At 42.4% G+C, this 15,073-nt stretch overlaps 3 protein-coding genes across 10 annotated transcripts in view; 2 read left to right on the plus strand and 1 right to left on the minus strand.

The window, feature by feature from the left end:
• The window catches only part of sash1b (SAM and SH3 domain containing 1b), an 85,124-nt gene extending 83,419 nt beyond the window's left edge, over positions 1-1,705 (plus strand). For all 6 annotated transcript variants that reach the window (XM_031580635.1, XM_031580637.1, XM_031580639.2 and 3 more), the window contains one exon: positions 435-1,705. In XM_031580635.1, the coding sequence (XP_031436495.1) occupies positions 435-473 (39 nt within the window). In that variant the 3' untranslated portion in view covers positions 474-1,705. The remainder of the gene's footprint in view (positions 1-434) is intronic.
• Positions 1,706-1,862: 157 nt separating this feature from the next.
• Positions 1,863-11,778, plus strand: LOC105895710 (uronyl 2-sulfotransferase). The gene is made up of 8 exons (XM_012822387.3): positions 1,863-2,302; positions 5,712-5,755; positions 6,040-6,195; positions 6,393-6,472; positions 7,313-7,466; positions 8,988-9,085; positions 9,615-9,772; positions 10,229-11,778. The coding sequence occupies exons 1-8, from the start codon at positions 2,077-2,079 to the stop codon at positions 10,459-10,461; spliced, it is 1,149 nt and encodes a 382-aa protein (XP_012677841.2). The 5' UTR covers positions 1,863-2,076; the 3' UTR covers positions 10,462-11,778.
• Positions 11,779-11,857: 79 nt separating this feature from the next.
• ddo (D-aspartate oxidase) lies at positions 11,858-15,024 on the minus strand. 3 transcript variants are annotated; one of them, XM_031580646.2, is made up of 5 exons: positions 14,900-15,024; positions 14,097-14,350; positions 13,836-13,944; positions 13,242-13,415; positions 11,858-13,023 (listed from the first exon to the last, which is right to left on the minus strand). In XM_031580646.2, the coding sequence occupies exons 2-5, from the start codon at positions 14,266-14,268 to the stop codon at positions 12,462-12,464; spliced, it is 1,017 nt and encodes a 338-aa protein (XP_031436506.1). In that variant the 5' UTR covers positions 14,269-14,350; positions 14,900-15,024; the 3' UTR covers positions 11,858-12,461. The 3 variants fall into 3 exon arrangements, with proteins under 3 accessions (XP_031436506.1, XP_031436504.1, XP_031436503.1); XM_031580644.2 differs by having other exon boundaries at positions 14,885-15,020; XM_031580643.2 differs by having other exon boundaries at positions 14,860-15,020.
• Positions 15,025-15,073: the final 49 nt, after the last annotated feature.

A 15,073-nucleotide genomic window follows, 5' to 3' on the forward strand; every position in this document is an offset into this window, starting at 1 on the left:
TGAGGATGAGACAGCTGAAGATAATAGTATATTAAACCACAGAGTAAAGCTTTAAAGATTACATTTCTTAAATTGAATATTAAGAAGACAATAGGCCTGGATCAGTAAAATGTTTAAACAATGCCTCTTAGATTGGTTTATAAATAAATCCAGATGGAAATGCTCTGTCTTCTGAGATCATCTTGTTCCATTTTGTGGTTGTACAGGGCAGGCACTGACAATATTTAGTGTTTGATGTGATCATAGTTGTGAATGTTTGGTAAATGAGTCAGCCTGCACTTAATTAATCCGTGCCCACGCAGCAGAACTGAAGTAGACCATTTCTTTATCTGTGGGTTTCATTCTGATTCTGCCTCTGCCTTATCTGATCACTTCGCATGTTTCCCTGATCTGCTCCTGATCCGTATTTCTACCCTATCTCCTCCCTCTCCCAGATCCCATCCAAAGGGCTGTCCGTGGTGTGTCCCATGTAGGCTCCAGGATTCCCAGCTGCCTCAAGCCTACACCCTGAGAGCATAGCACAGAGATCACCTTGTTTGGAGCCCTCTTACTCAATTAAACCTATCAGTGATGCTGTGTTCACTACCCAAAAAGCAACTGCCAGCACCCATACAACTGCAAAGAATCCCAGAGTTCCTCCAGCAGACTCAAGATAGACCTTCATGTGTAGCTCAATTAAGGCAGCGATGTCAGCATGTTCAAAAAATGATCTGTGGTGTTGAAATTTTACCGTAACATTTTTTTAAACTGTATATCTTCTTCCTGGTCATCATCTGAACCCCATGGACTGCAGATACAGCCAGAGACAGATGTTAAGGAGGCATTTTGCAGTGACATTATGGGCAGAATGGTCTCAAGCTGACTTGTTAATAAACACAGTTTGGGTTTATGATATGAGGAGTTCCCCTGAAGAATGACTGATTTGCCCTGGCAGGAGGCTCACCTTAAGAGAAGCATATTCTTCATTGCAACAACTGGAGAAAGCAAAGATGTGTTTTTGTTTCCAGTTCAGAAACTTTTCCAGTAGCACTTGTGAAAGGAAGAATGCTTTTCATTGACGGTCATGAGGAACTTTACTCATTACATCCTGTAGGACTGATTGACGACTGTGTCTGATAGTATTCAACGTCTTACTAACCATGGAATAGACAAAATCTAAAACTATTTCTAAATCACAGAGATTTTTCATAAATGTGTAATTGTTGCATATTTAACCACTGTAATTGTGCAGTTTTAGGAAAAGGTGATGTCAATCACTGCATTTGTTTTAGAATGTGTTGGCCAGCTTTTCTGTGTAGGCTACATTTTTTCCTTCACTGTCCAGTGTTTAAGCGATGGCAGACCATAATAGAAAACCTGAATTGTATTTGATAGTAACGTACATGATGCCTTTTTGTAGCAAAGTGAGAGCCTAAATGAATTCAAACATCTTTACAAAAATATGGAAGACATGTAGTTTAAGAAGTGCTACGTTAAACAGATGCTCTCACAATCAGAATAGTTCAATAAATTAAAAAAGATGCAGTTGATTACTTATTTATTTGCTCATCATGTATTTTGTATCTAGATCACACCAGTACAAATACTGATTTTCGTCAGGCATTATTTTGATCTACAGTTGTTTATAATTTAGCATCTTCATTTTCATGACCAATTACACGCTGTGACATATCTCTCAGTCTCAAATAAAAGCCATTTTAAAGCATTTGAGATCGGTTTCAAATGTTCTGAAGACTGTTGACCACAGAAACCCAGGTGAGAATTCAACATGAAGTTGTGCTTTGCCAGTAGGTGTCTCCCTTTCTCCAGGTTCCAGGCGGGTCAAAAGTTGCGCGCTTTGAGTCATCTGGTTTATCCGCTGGGACTTGAAACTCGACACCGCCACATTGCTCTTGAATAGTGAATGATGAAGGAACCCTACAGTTTCTTAAACGAAGAACCACCTCTCAACGTGGTAGAGCATCAGGTTATATGTCATTCAATTTCGACGGGCAGTAGGTGTGTTGATGTCGGTGAAACCTCTCCGGAGCTTTCGAATGGGGACCATCATTGACTACGACTGCGAGTGATGATGATATGATGAAGAATATAGGCAACAATCCAATTCATAAACATCAAGCTAACCACAACCGAGGGAAGAACAAGAGAGGTAGTAACTGGCTGGCCGTTATTTTGTTCCGAATCTCGCGGCGGGACTTTAGCTTCTGCTTGACAGCACTATTCCTGTTCTGTTTGGGTTCACTTTGTTGGCAACTAAACGGTGGGCCTCCCAACCTTCTCCAAGATATCCGGTATTATTTCGGTAAGGATGAACTCTAAACAATTCATTTGGTTTACTGTTGGTAATTCAACCATATCCACGTTATGAACGTTTCAAGTTCCAGTGCTTATTGGTAGGGGTGCCCCCTTCAAAGTGACGAAATCACGTTTTATTGAATAAAGGGCCGTTTGTGTTGGGGACTGTACACGTAGGCTATACGCACAGAATATTTAATATTTTTGGGTCTGCATAGATTACCTGAGGTGGATTACAAAGAACAGTTTGGCGGTAGGCTTAAAGTAGTTCAGTCTAGTGTAGAGAGATGTTGGGTGACCACAAATTAGGGTAGTGTATTACACGCGTATTTGGTTTTATTCGCCTGAAGGATAAAGAGAAAGAGAAAGATGGTGAGGGGAAATCAGACAGATGATGTCGGTGTTAAATTATTCAGAAATTGTTGTTTTGAGACTTCACTTTAATAGATAGTAATTCATCTAATAACATAATAAACGAGCACCCATTCCCTACTGTAATAGTAAGCTAAAGAAAATTATTTTCTTTTTGTATTAGTCGTATTAGTTGAAGACTACCTGCATTTGTCAAATCGTATTAGTTCTCTCTCTCTGAATGTGTGCGTGGGATTAGGAATCTTTGATTCCCATAGGTGTAAGAGAGTCCAGGACTGTGTTGTGGTGATAAAAATGATTAACGTTTTACCAAGGTCTTGGGTTTGATTCCCTGGAAGCACACATAAATGGCGTGGGTCCACCATCTCTTTGTAACGGTTCAGAGAATTTCAGAAACATCTGAAATGAGTGGGATTTCAACACAGTTGTATACGTTACTTAGAGAAAAGCAAAATGTGTGTATGTTAAAACTGGATTCCTCTAACGGTTGAAGCTCAGTAAGAACAGTTAGTCATCACATCAACTGTGAATTCATTAAGTGCCATCAGTCTACACCTATATCTCCCAGCACAAGTTATGAGATCAGGTGCACACAGTTCTCAGCTACTTGGTCAACCAGTAGCCTCCTCTTACCAAACCAGTCTCATTTCCTCAAAGCACTATATCCCTGAATAACCTGGCCTGGGTTCTTTCCAGGTCTGTGGCCCCTCATGGGCAACCAGTTGGTCAGTATGTGCTGTCAGTAGCTTGAAGTGCACACAAAACCTCTCCTGGTGACACTACCTCTGTGTATACTAAAATGATGGAGGGAGAATCTGTTTAGTATTTCATGGAGTCCATCCTTGTACCACAGAATCATGTGTTGGCTGTATTGCTTGTATCACGGTTGTTTGTTATCATTTGCATTACAGTTAGACATTTGTAGTGCAAAAAAAAAAAATCTATGTTGTACACTATTAAAACTAGTAACTGCTGTGTAAATTCAGTCACTTTAACACATTGGGATCATTTTTATTGGTATATAATGGACATTAATGGTCCGTTGAAAAGAACACAAATGTGTAGCAGTAAGTCGTAATCACCCGATATGAACTCCATTCTTTGACAGAGTCAGTAGAGCACCTGCGCTCTCAGTCTGTTGGTTGCCTAACACCAATAAAAACCAGCTCCAAAGTTTGTATTCCATGTCAAATTCCATTCTTCTGCATAATTCACCCAGAGTGGCTAGCCGAAGCATGTGGGGTGTAAACCAGATCAGAGCTCATTTCCTGTTGGTCTCTGGCAGTCTCCAGATAAAAAGTGAACTCTCTGTCTTCAGCCTCAGATCCAGTAATGATTTCATTTAGAGCTGCGCCTTCGGAAAGTCTCCACTGACCCATGGAAAAATCCACCCTGGCTGACTGGCGGGACAACCCCCCCTCAAGAAAGCTGAATGAGATTATATAATACAGCTACTCAGAGCAGAGAGCCCCTCCACCCGCACACACACAGTTAAACCCCACCTCCACCCCAACTCAGAATCATGAGGATTCATTCCTCTCAGATCCACCACCCAAATATATTACTTGCGAAAATCAACAAGTCGGTATTAAGAAGACGCTGAGCGACTTTGGCACATCAACACTGCATGCACTCTGTCCTCTGTCTAATGTGCTGCCCCGTCTGATATGGAGGAGTAGGAGAGATGGCCTGTGCTCAGTTACCCCTCGGATCAGCATGCGCCTGCCCAGCTGGGGTGTTGACGAAGGCAGGGCTTTGGGGTAAGCCCCCTCTGTTGCCCCAGACTCTGGCCTGACAGAGGTGCTCTATGGGGGCCCTAATTCCATGATGCATTCCATCAAGGGCAAAATGTAGAAAACCCTCTTTTCACTGAAGGTAAAAGGCCACAAGTTCAGCTTAGGCAACATCCGATGTGTTTATATGAGAGCAAGATGTGTCAGGCTCTGTAGTTCTGAGTCACCTCACACTTTCTTTATTATTAATGTTGGCAAACGCTCACACCTCTCAAACTCACATCTCTCGACATATTCTTTTATTTTTAAATATTTCCTCGGAATTTCAGAGGAGATTGGACATTTCAAACATTGAATACATTTTAAATCAATTTTATAAAATCTCTCTATAAAAACACAAATAAGCATATCTGACAGCAAATACCATTGGGCGGTATCAAGGTATTAGCCTACGGTAGCTTCTACGGCTTCCACATTTTTAAAAACACAAATACTGTCATATACCATATACCCTGATGAAATGTCAGGAAGGTGTAAAGGTATGGAAATAACAGATAGCCCTACAGACCAAGCTGAACAGCAAACATTGTACTATTATTAAAAATACAGTTTTTTATGTTTGTCAGTTGAATAATTTGCTGTTTTGTCTGAGAGAAGTAAGATAGCTATTTTTCATGCAAGGGTCGGTGGGATCTTGAGCCTTGCTAAACACCCCCAAGGCCATGCACCATTGGCTGATAACACTGTATTATTTGATTGTCCCCAAATTCTTTAACTTCAGATCCTTGGCCAATACACATAATATGATCCTTCCAGTAGCTTAAGCGATAGGCATAATGATACTTATTAGAAATGTTATTTTAGAAGAAGCAGAAGCACTGATTTATAATCTAGGTGTGTTTTGTCAGTCAAACAAGGGGATATCTGCCATCATCAGCATAGGGTTCCCTGCACATAACTGCTTTAGAAGTCAGTGGATTTCCCTGTGTAGTTTTTGGCTTTGTGCACGTCTGTGCTGACAGACGTTTCTCTCCGGCGAGGTGAATGAAAGATAATATATTATGAGACTGTGGACAAGATTTTAGTCTTTGTGCATCTCTGTGTCCAGAACAAATGTCTCCTGCAGAGTTATGAATATAACAAAATGCTAATGATGTGACATTTGGAAATTATTTTTGTCTGTCGGCGAGCCAACACAAATGTTGTGCTATGATTGGTGGTGTCTGAAGCATGTCTATTAAAAACACATTAAGATGAGAGTCTGGGCTGATTTCCAGGCATGACATAATTCTACCAACTCCTCCCTCACAGGACAGTCTACGTTTACAGATGATCATGGACCCATAGCCCCCAAAGTAAGTGCCTCACTCACTCTTAATACAAATGTTAACAGCCTCGTTTTTCTAGCCATAGACTGATCATGTAATGTCTAATGACATAGTATTAGCTGACTTTTTTCCAAGCTCTCTTTACACCTTTGCTCTAATATCTTCCCATTTAACCAATATCTTTAAGTGCTGTGTTATACAGTATCTCTTGAAACCTTGGGCTCAGTAGCACTGTGACAATGGTGACCCCAGATTCAGTATCTCTGGCCCACACGGACTTGTCCGTAGCACTGATGCGTGTGGTGTTGCAGGTGCTGCCATTCCCCAGGGGGGTGGTGTACAACCGTGTGGGGAAGTGTGGCAGTCGCACCATCGTCCTGCTGCTGCGCATCTTGGCTGACCGCCACCAGTACACACTGGTCTCCTCTGACATCCACAACAAGACCAGACTCACCAAACATGAGCAGGTACACGCCTCAGTTCTAGCATAGTTGAATCTGAGCGATCTTAAGGCTGTCTGAAGGATCTTAATATCTTTCATAGTGATACAAGCTAAGGTTTCACATAGGGCTCTCACAAAGTTTTAATCTTTCATCAGTGTGTATGACTTTTAGGTTTAAAAGTGAGTATAACTGACTTTGTTTGATGTGTTTTTCTGTTTTAGGCGACTCTCATAAGAAACATCAGCGACATACCACAGCCGTTCCTGTACACTCGACATGTACATTTTCTCAACTTTACCAGGTTATCTAAACAGATTTTTCAATAATTTTGACTACTCATGTGACTGTCCTCTAAGACTGTTTCTCAACTGTTCTGGCCTTGGGACCCACGACTTCCCATTTCTCATTATAAGTCGCCACCCAGATTTAATAGAATTCAAACCATGAAATAAACATAAAAATAGAGCCTACTTTTATCCCTGCATTCATAGCATATTAACCTAAGTCTGACATCATAGGGATTTTAAGTCATTTAAGCTCCACCTTTTGGCCATGATTCAAACTTCACATTTATATTCTTCATCAAATTACAATACATGTTGATTTCTTTACCACACACAAAACTGCATGTAACATATTCAACTATAACAGATTCGACTAGCCCACCAGTGGCATCCCTATAGACGGCTGGTAGGTCGAAGCTCTCCATTCACACAGCACTACTCCAACCGACACTTTGGACTCTCATACAGTACAGGCTATGCATCTGCCACTCTTGCAGAACTTTCTCTCAGAGAAATCTCTGTTCTCGTTTTGATCTAGGCATGGGAACTACGGAGACGCCGTAGTTTTTCATTTCAAAATTAAATATATTTTTCACATGTTGTTCATATAGTTTCTACAAAAGTCATTAAAGTTCTGAAGGAACACAGACACCCGGGAACCATTCACAATGACTGTGACCCACCTTTAGGTTGCGACCCGCCAGTTACGAAACACTGTTCTAAAATATTGAATCAATTTCCTTTAAAATATGATTTAATGCAAACGTTTAGACTACAGATATTCTACAGGTATTGAAGTCTGCTTTGTTGACATTGAAGTTCACAACAAACGAAACCTCCATGCCTGTATTCTACAGGTTCAGGATAGATGAGCCAGTGTACATCAACATCATCAGAGACCCCATAAACCGCTTCCTATCCAACTACTTCTTCCGGCGCTTTGGGGACTGGCGTGGGGAAGAGAACCACTTGGTGCGGACACCTGGGATGAAAGATGAGGAGAGATACCTAGTGAGTCTTTCCTGCTTCATGGTCTTGCTACTGCAGAAAGATCATCTAGAATAGATGGCCTCGAGAATTTACTGACCAGCAGTTTCTTTCCATCTTCCTGTTCTACTTATTCCTTAATTCATACACAACTTACATTCAGAACCAAACAGGATACACTCTAAGCTTTACATTCATAGATTTTGAAGATGGTTTTTTACAAGGGTATGGGGAAGGGAAATATACCATGTTAGTGTTAGCAGTGAAGTAAAATCAAAAACTCCTCTCAGTAATTTTAATTTAGCATAATGTCTGAGGATGAATGTTATCCCTGTTGCTCATGTCAGAAAATATTTCTATTATTATGTTTACTTGTTGGCTTTATTCAAATTGCTTGGAAATCTCTGAAAGCCATCACCACAAATGATCTGGGACTCTGACGACAAGCCGTACCTGTGATGTTTCTCATATAGAGGGTATTCATGTCCCAGGAGTCTTTTTCTGGAGCCTGCTCTTGTTTACTTTGGGCAGGAAATAGTCCTGTGGCAGCTCCTGGGCTGAATGCCTCCATATGTAACGGTAGCCAGCGGGTACAGTGCTGCCTCACTCCCCGGCACCTTAAGAGATGTGCTAGCGACAGATGCTAGGACCAATGGGTTTAAGCCTCCTTGCTAGCATGCCCGCCTCCCATTCCCGAGATTACGAGTTTGAGTCTGGTGCCGGACTGTGCTTGTGAACACATCTATGGGAGTGGGGTTTAGGGAATGGAACGCTAGCCAGCGCGTATAGTGCTGTGCAGTGAGTAAACCTAGTGACATACAATGAAAAGAAAATAACCGAACTGGACTGAGATGCCTATTTATTACCTGTTTTTTTTTTTTTTTTGCATTAAAAATGCACAGCTGTTTCATAGCTTTTCTTTGTTGTTTCTCCATTTCAGAGGTTAAACATTTTCGATATAATTTCATCAATTTGGAAAGCCTTTTTCCAGTTAAACATATTTTCTTGTTTAAAACGAATCATATCTGGCCGAATCAAACATCCATAGGTCTGTTACAGGCTACTATGCTGTAAGATTACTACCATACTACTTTAATCACTAGTGGGTTGTATAGGGTTCTCGTTCATTTTGTTTTGCCTTCAGCTCGCGCCCCCTTCCCCTTCCCCGCTTCACACCTTGGGAACCACTGGGTTTTAGCGTCTTTGCCAGCACACCCGCCTCTCAATGTCCGAGGTTGCGAGTTCGGGTCCAGTGCGGGACTGTTCTTGTCTACACATATGCTCAGCTACTGCTCCCTCTTGTGGTACAGGAACACAGCAAGCTAATCTTCATACATCGGGAGGCACGGCCAAGGGATTGCACATAGAACATTATTTGCACCACAAAAAGGTTCTCCACAGAATCCTTGTACATAGGCTCTTGAGTAGAACCTATAATGGTTCCTCTGTGGAATTTATTTTGTTCTAGTTTGTATTTAGCAGGTTTCAACTCCAACAAGCACTCATTTAAAACCTCTGTACTAACACCTATCTTTCCTGTCTCAGGATATCAATACCTGTATCCTGGAAAATTACCCAGAGTGCTCCAACCCTCGCCTCTTCTACATCATCCCATATTTCTGTGGACAACATCCGCAATGCAGGTGAGACTCGCGCACAAATCATCTCCTCACACCTGACGCGCAGGTTATAGTCAGGCATTAGCCCCTGTGCCTCCAGACCCCTCGCCAGGCTGTCTGAGACCTCTCCCTGCCAAAGCCCTCTCCACTGCCAGAGCTATCCCCAGCCAAAACTCATGAGTGCCGCCTTATATTTAGTGACTGTTAATTAGCGAGTCAATACAGCCAAATTTACCGCCTAAGATTCATCACCTAGGTGAGCTGAGTTTGTTTGCGTTTATTTTGGTTGCCGGGGCATTTGAGGTGAGTGGAAGATTTGCGCCGGTTTGCAGACAGTACTGTGAAATCAGCTCTTCCACAGCAGCTTTGGTAAGACAAAAACATTTTTCATGGATGCTCCAGTGGGTTTTTACAGTGTTGAGCTTTACCAAGGTTTTGCGTATTATTGAGAAACCTTCAATATTTACGCAATTCACAGGTTTGGGATGTTCCGTAATAGATTCCCCAGTTTCTTGGGAGGCCAAAAATGTGTGCCTTTGTTTCTTGTTGCTAGGGAGCCGAGTAAGTGGGCTCTGGAGAAGGCCAAGCAGAATGTTCTGGAACACTACCTGCTGGTGGGCGTTCTGGAGGAGCTGGAGGACGTGTTGCTGCTGCTGGAACGCCTCCTGCCTCATTTCTTCTCTGATGTGCTCAACATCTACAAGAGCCCTGGTGGGTCCTCTTCTCATTCAATGTGCCAGAATTACATTTAGGGCAACGAGCAATAAGCAAAGTCGGTCACACATGAACTAAAGTTATCGTGTGGCATGTGGGAGCATTGCACTGACCCACCAATGTTTTCGGTTAATGAGTTTGCCAAGCTCTTAAATTAGCTTTAGTTCATGCATGGTGGACTCTTTGCTCGTTACCAGTGACATCAATGAGAGCCCAATTTCTCAAATTAGCAATGATCTGTCAGATTGCAAAGTTGTGCATATATATATACGTATATGTGTGTGTTTGTGTGTAAATAATAACTTTACTGTACCGGTGCTCTAGTACTTTTCCAAGCTGGCAGTGTGACAACGTGTTAAATGGCATTACTGAAGATGAATAGGCATGTTTTAGAGAACAGTGTTACAGTTTTATACTTTCTCTTTTCTCCCCCCCACTCTTTTCCATCTCTAGAGTATAAGAAGCTGGGCAACCTGACGGGCACCGTTCGCAAGCACACCCCAAGCCTGGAGGCCCTTCAGGTGCTGTATCAGCGCATGGAGTACGAGTACATCTTCTACAACTACATCCGAGACCTGTTTCACCTCACCAAGAGGAAGATGGGCCTGCACTCCGGGCCACGTCCCTCACGCCACCACCACAACCCTGCCTCCAGGACGCACACGGACGAGCAGGACGACAACTAGGAAGGCCACAACTGAGTTAAGCAGTCCTAAGGACCGGTTAAAGATCTCCTGGGCCAACCCTCACATGTGTAGTCTGACAATGAGAGGGAACCGTACAGAGGTACAGGAAAGAACACAGATGTAGTTGTGTTGCCTCATAGTTCCTCAAGTAGAGCAGACAACTTGCTCTTTATTCTGCCGTTTTGAATGGGTTTGGGTTTTTATTCAGACATGCTGGCCTTGTCATTAGTAATAATACACTGCTTTGATTTCTGCCATAGTTTGTTATCCAGTGATAGGGACTTCACTTTGGAGGAAGAATAGACATCGTTCCAGCTTTAACAGGATGCTGAAACTGTTTACTCTGTAGTCAGTACTCCTTCTCAAATCCAGAAGGGGAAGAAGAAAATTGGAAAGAGCTGAAAAACAAGTACATTTCCAGATGGTCCCCAGTGCAGAAAGGCCTTTTAGGTGAACAGTGCTACTTGAATGCTTTTAAAAGCCTACTTCCACTTTGTTCCAAAGTTTCAGCAATACTACATTAGAAAACTATGTTTTTAACACCAGTTGTTGTTAGACATCATTTAACAGTTCAGAACATGTCTGTGGCCTAAATCAAAGGTTGATTGTTCAAAATGAGGTAGATATTTTTAAGTGACAGTATTATTAACTTATTATGAAGAGGAAGTTCATAGAAAGAAGGAGTCAGAAAATATATGCAGCTCTCCTGATTTTTTTTTACAACCACAGTAAGCTTTTTCACCTATTCATGATGTGAATATTTGTCTCAGTATTCAAGGGTTAATGTGTTAAAACATTGTCTTAGCTTTTTCTTAGTAAACCTCCCCCCACCCCGTCATGTCAGTATTGCCATGGGAAAGAGATGGAGGACTTACACTTCACACTTTGGCTTTTCCATGTGCAGTTGGATTTCATACATGACTAGGGTCTGGTCCTTCATTTCCAGTCCAATACAGACTTCACACTGACTACAGTAGGCCTGGTTTGAACTGCTAACTGTGACCAAAATCAATAGATCAGTCAGTGTTAACATATTACATGTAATCTTTCAGTCACCTTCCACCTGAAAGGTGAAAGAACAGGCAACCTGAAAGAACGTCTTAGGAAAAACTGGTGAGTTCCCATAATAGTATGATTTGTGTGAAATACATATATGTAAATAATTGATTTTCACTTATTTTTCATATTTTCATATTGGTAGGAAATTACACATTTACATCAGGAGGATAATAATATGTTAATAAACAGCAATGTGAACAATAAATGTGATTTAATTAATTGAGGGTATAATGTGAAATAAAGGAATGTGATGTCTGATTTGTGTTAAAGAACATTTCATATCTATGGAAGAAAATCACTATTTCTGTTGAAAATCTGTTTAAAAAAGTGTAGATTATCTGGTCAAATAGTTTAATAAATTGGCATATTATTGTCCACAGAAAGATTTACAAATTAGCAGGTTTACAAACAGCGTTTGTGTGTTTAGGTCTGTCTGCCTAATTACCATTTGTATTGTATCAGTTTAAAACAGTTTGCAGAACAGTTCAGTGTGGGAGAGTGAACTCCACCAGCTCGAGGCCGTTTTCAGATAAGGGACAGCACCACCAAGTCAGCCAATTTCACCTAATCAAAGACAGGGAGTGAACAAAGTTCTAAAGCATCTGATCGTGCCTTCCCAACCAGGCCGTTTGTGATCAAAAGGACATGGAAGGCAGCCGCTTTACGTGCTATGCTAATCAGAAATTAATCCAACCCCTCTAGCGAATAGATTTCTTAGTCGACTTAAAAGATTTAATGTGAATCTCAGGATTTCTTAATCGAATGGTCAAAATGTGCATTAAAAAGTTGGATGGAAACACAGCTAGTGTAGCCTATTAGAATTGAACTGTATCACTATGCTATAGCAGTTATGATGGTATACACTTGTCATTTAAAGTAGGCCATATTGCCGAGGAAAGGCCAATGAAGGGCTGACATGTCTACACCTCAGTCCCTTCTGTTCACAGCCTGGCCATGGGGGGGTGCTGCTGCAGAGACTGCCTCACTAGCCCCAGGGCATCCAGTGCTGTGCCCCAGGCCAGTGTGACCCCCCAGCCCCCATGGCCGTAGTTGTGTACCAGTGGGACTTCCCTGCCCTCTGCCGTTTTCAGCCGTTCCACCTCCACCCGTGGGCTCTCCCTCCCTGGCCGCAGGCCGACCCACTCTCCCACCACCTGTCCCCCATGGAGGGCGGGATCCATCCGGAAACAGCGCTCAAGGATGCCTTCCCTGTCACCTGTGTCCACGTCTAGACGCCAGTCCCCGGCCTGCCGTGTTCCCCCCAGGGTCACGCTGTTCACCCCTGGGTAGATGTAGGTGTGCCCGTCCCCGTCACGGATGAAGTTCTTCACCCAAGGGGCATGAAACTTCAGAATCTGCCCACGGATGGGGTACATCTTCGCATCCCCAACCAGGGAGCGGGCCCCTAATCCCGAACAGTTCACAATGACGTCATAGGTCTCGGCCAGATGCTGAAGATCTGAGACCTTCCCATGCTGGAGCTCACCACCAGCGTTCCTAAACCTGCACAACAGAGTTAGGATTTTTTCCAATTACTATAAGAATCTCATGAGATCAAACTGAAAAAGCTGATTGATTGATGTAAATGAGAAACTAACTATGCAACGGGTGCAGCTGATGACCAAAATGAACAATGTGTGTAACTATGTTTGGGACAGAACAGTGATCGGCTCGAAAACGTAACCCTACACTTGGATTTCTTTCTGTGGAAGTGCCCAAACCTTTTCTCCAGCCAGGGCAGGTAGGTGATGCACTCGCACTTGACTGTAGTGAAAGCCTGGCCAAACTTGTGATCAGGGAATCTCTTCATCTCACGTTCACTTAGGATGCAGAAGCCTAGGACATAGTCTGCCCAGAATGGCCTCTCAGCAGGCCCCTCCTTAAAGACCTGGCAACTTCACAGATCAGACATTACCTGGGTTATAAAACCACTCAATCACTCATTAAACAGGCTGTATATGTAAATGATCCACTACATGGTAGTGGTCACATAACTCAGTGAAAACCAAAGGTTATAACAAGCAGTATGGCATTATATATCCTTGCCCCGGACGCTAACAGTACATAACACACTTAATATGCTATTTTGAATCTGTTAAAGTGCATAAAGCCATTCTAGTTGTGGAGAATCTTGAAGGTAAAAATATGCAGACGATAGAAGAATGGGTATTACGGCGAACCATATCAACTTGTGGTAAAATGGGCATACGATGACTCCTTTAAAGGAGTCCATTGTTAACCTTAATTTATCTTTTCTTAATTATCTTGGACCATGGAGAAATACAAAAGAAGGCGAGAGTTCTCTGCCAACCAACCCTGAGCTTAAAATGACTCCTGCCTCCCCACACTCGGAGGACTGGGCGATGGCCAGCAGGTGATCAAAGCTCTCCTTGAACCACCGGCACTGGCGCTCCAGAGGAATATCTGTCAAGAGTCAAAGACCCCTATTGTCAATCATCTTACATTCAGAAGATGGAACAGCTATTTCAGTAGACATAAAAAAATGACCACTAGACCACAGCTGTTGGGCAGAGTTGCACAGAAAATAATTACATGATCTGTCAAAGATTTGCTACCTGGAAACTGAGAGGCAAATAAGATCCCTGCAGCTCCATCACTGGTGGTGTCAGGGGAGAAGCGCTCACTGATGACGGTGACGGAACAGTGGGGAAGGTTCTCGGCGATGCACACTGCCGTGGACAGACCCACCACTCCTGACCCAACAACCACCACTTTCACTGACTGCATTACAGTGTCTTACTGACTCTTGGCAGATGCAGCAAGTATTTCATATAGAAATATAGCGCCACCTTTTGGTTGATTTGGAAAACTGCAAAAAAGCAATACGGTTGGATAGTGCGTTCACAATAAAGAAATGTAAGTCTACTCAACTGTTATGCTGCGGTAGGCAACAATAATATCATCATCATCATCATTATTTATCCATGAAGAATTGACTGAGCTCAGAGCTCTTTTGCAGCAATGCCCTGAGGGCATTAATATAACAATTAAGTCTGAATTCAATCGGCAGCATCGTCATTATCGAGATCAATGCCTTCATGTATGCCAATAAGCAAGCATGACTTGCAACTCATTCGTGAACTTTAGCTATGTACAAAGTTCAGTTGTGCAACCACGCTGTTTATACCAAATTTAGGCTAGTTGCAATCTGGGGTAATAAAGAACCCCTCGCACATTTTGGTTGCCTGACTGTGCTGAGTATTTCTATGACAGCATATCTAACTACCTTGTAGCATATACAGTACCTACATAATCTTCTATTTCTATTTTATCTTCTATTCTAGTAAGGTTAAATTGAGCACATAGCAAGACTCAGACCAGATTCCAACGCTCCGCAACATACAGCTCCAACAGTTACCAACAGAGCGCTTGCGCGTCCTCGCTCTTACACGGTTTTGACACTTGTAAAAGGTGGTGGAAAGCCTGGAATGGGCCCTCTAGTTTCACCGTGAAAATTGAGCAAACCAGTTTCTTTGGCCAAGGGTAAACAAAAACACAGACAAACAACTGATGTAACTGTTGTTGTTTTTTA

Source organism: Clupea harengus, chromosome 14 (assembly GCF_900700415.2).
Source record: "Clupea harengus chromosome 14, Ch_v2.0.2, whole genome shotgun sequence".
NCBI classification, from domain to species: Eukaryota; Metazoa; Chordata; class Actinopteri; order Clupeiformes; family Clupeidae; genus Clupea; species Clupea harengus.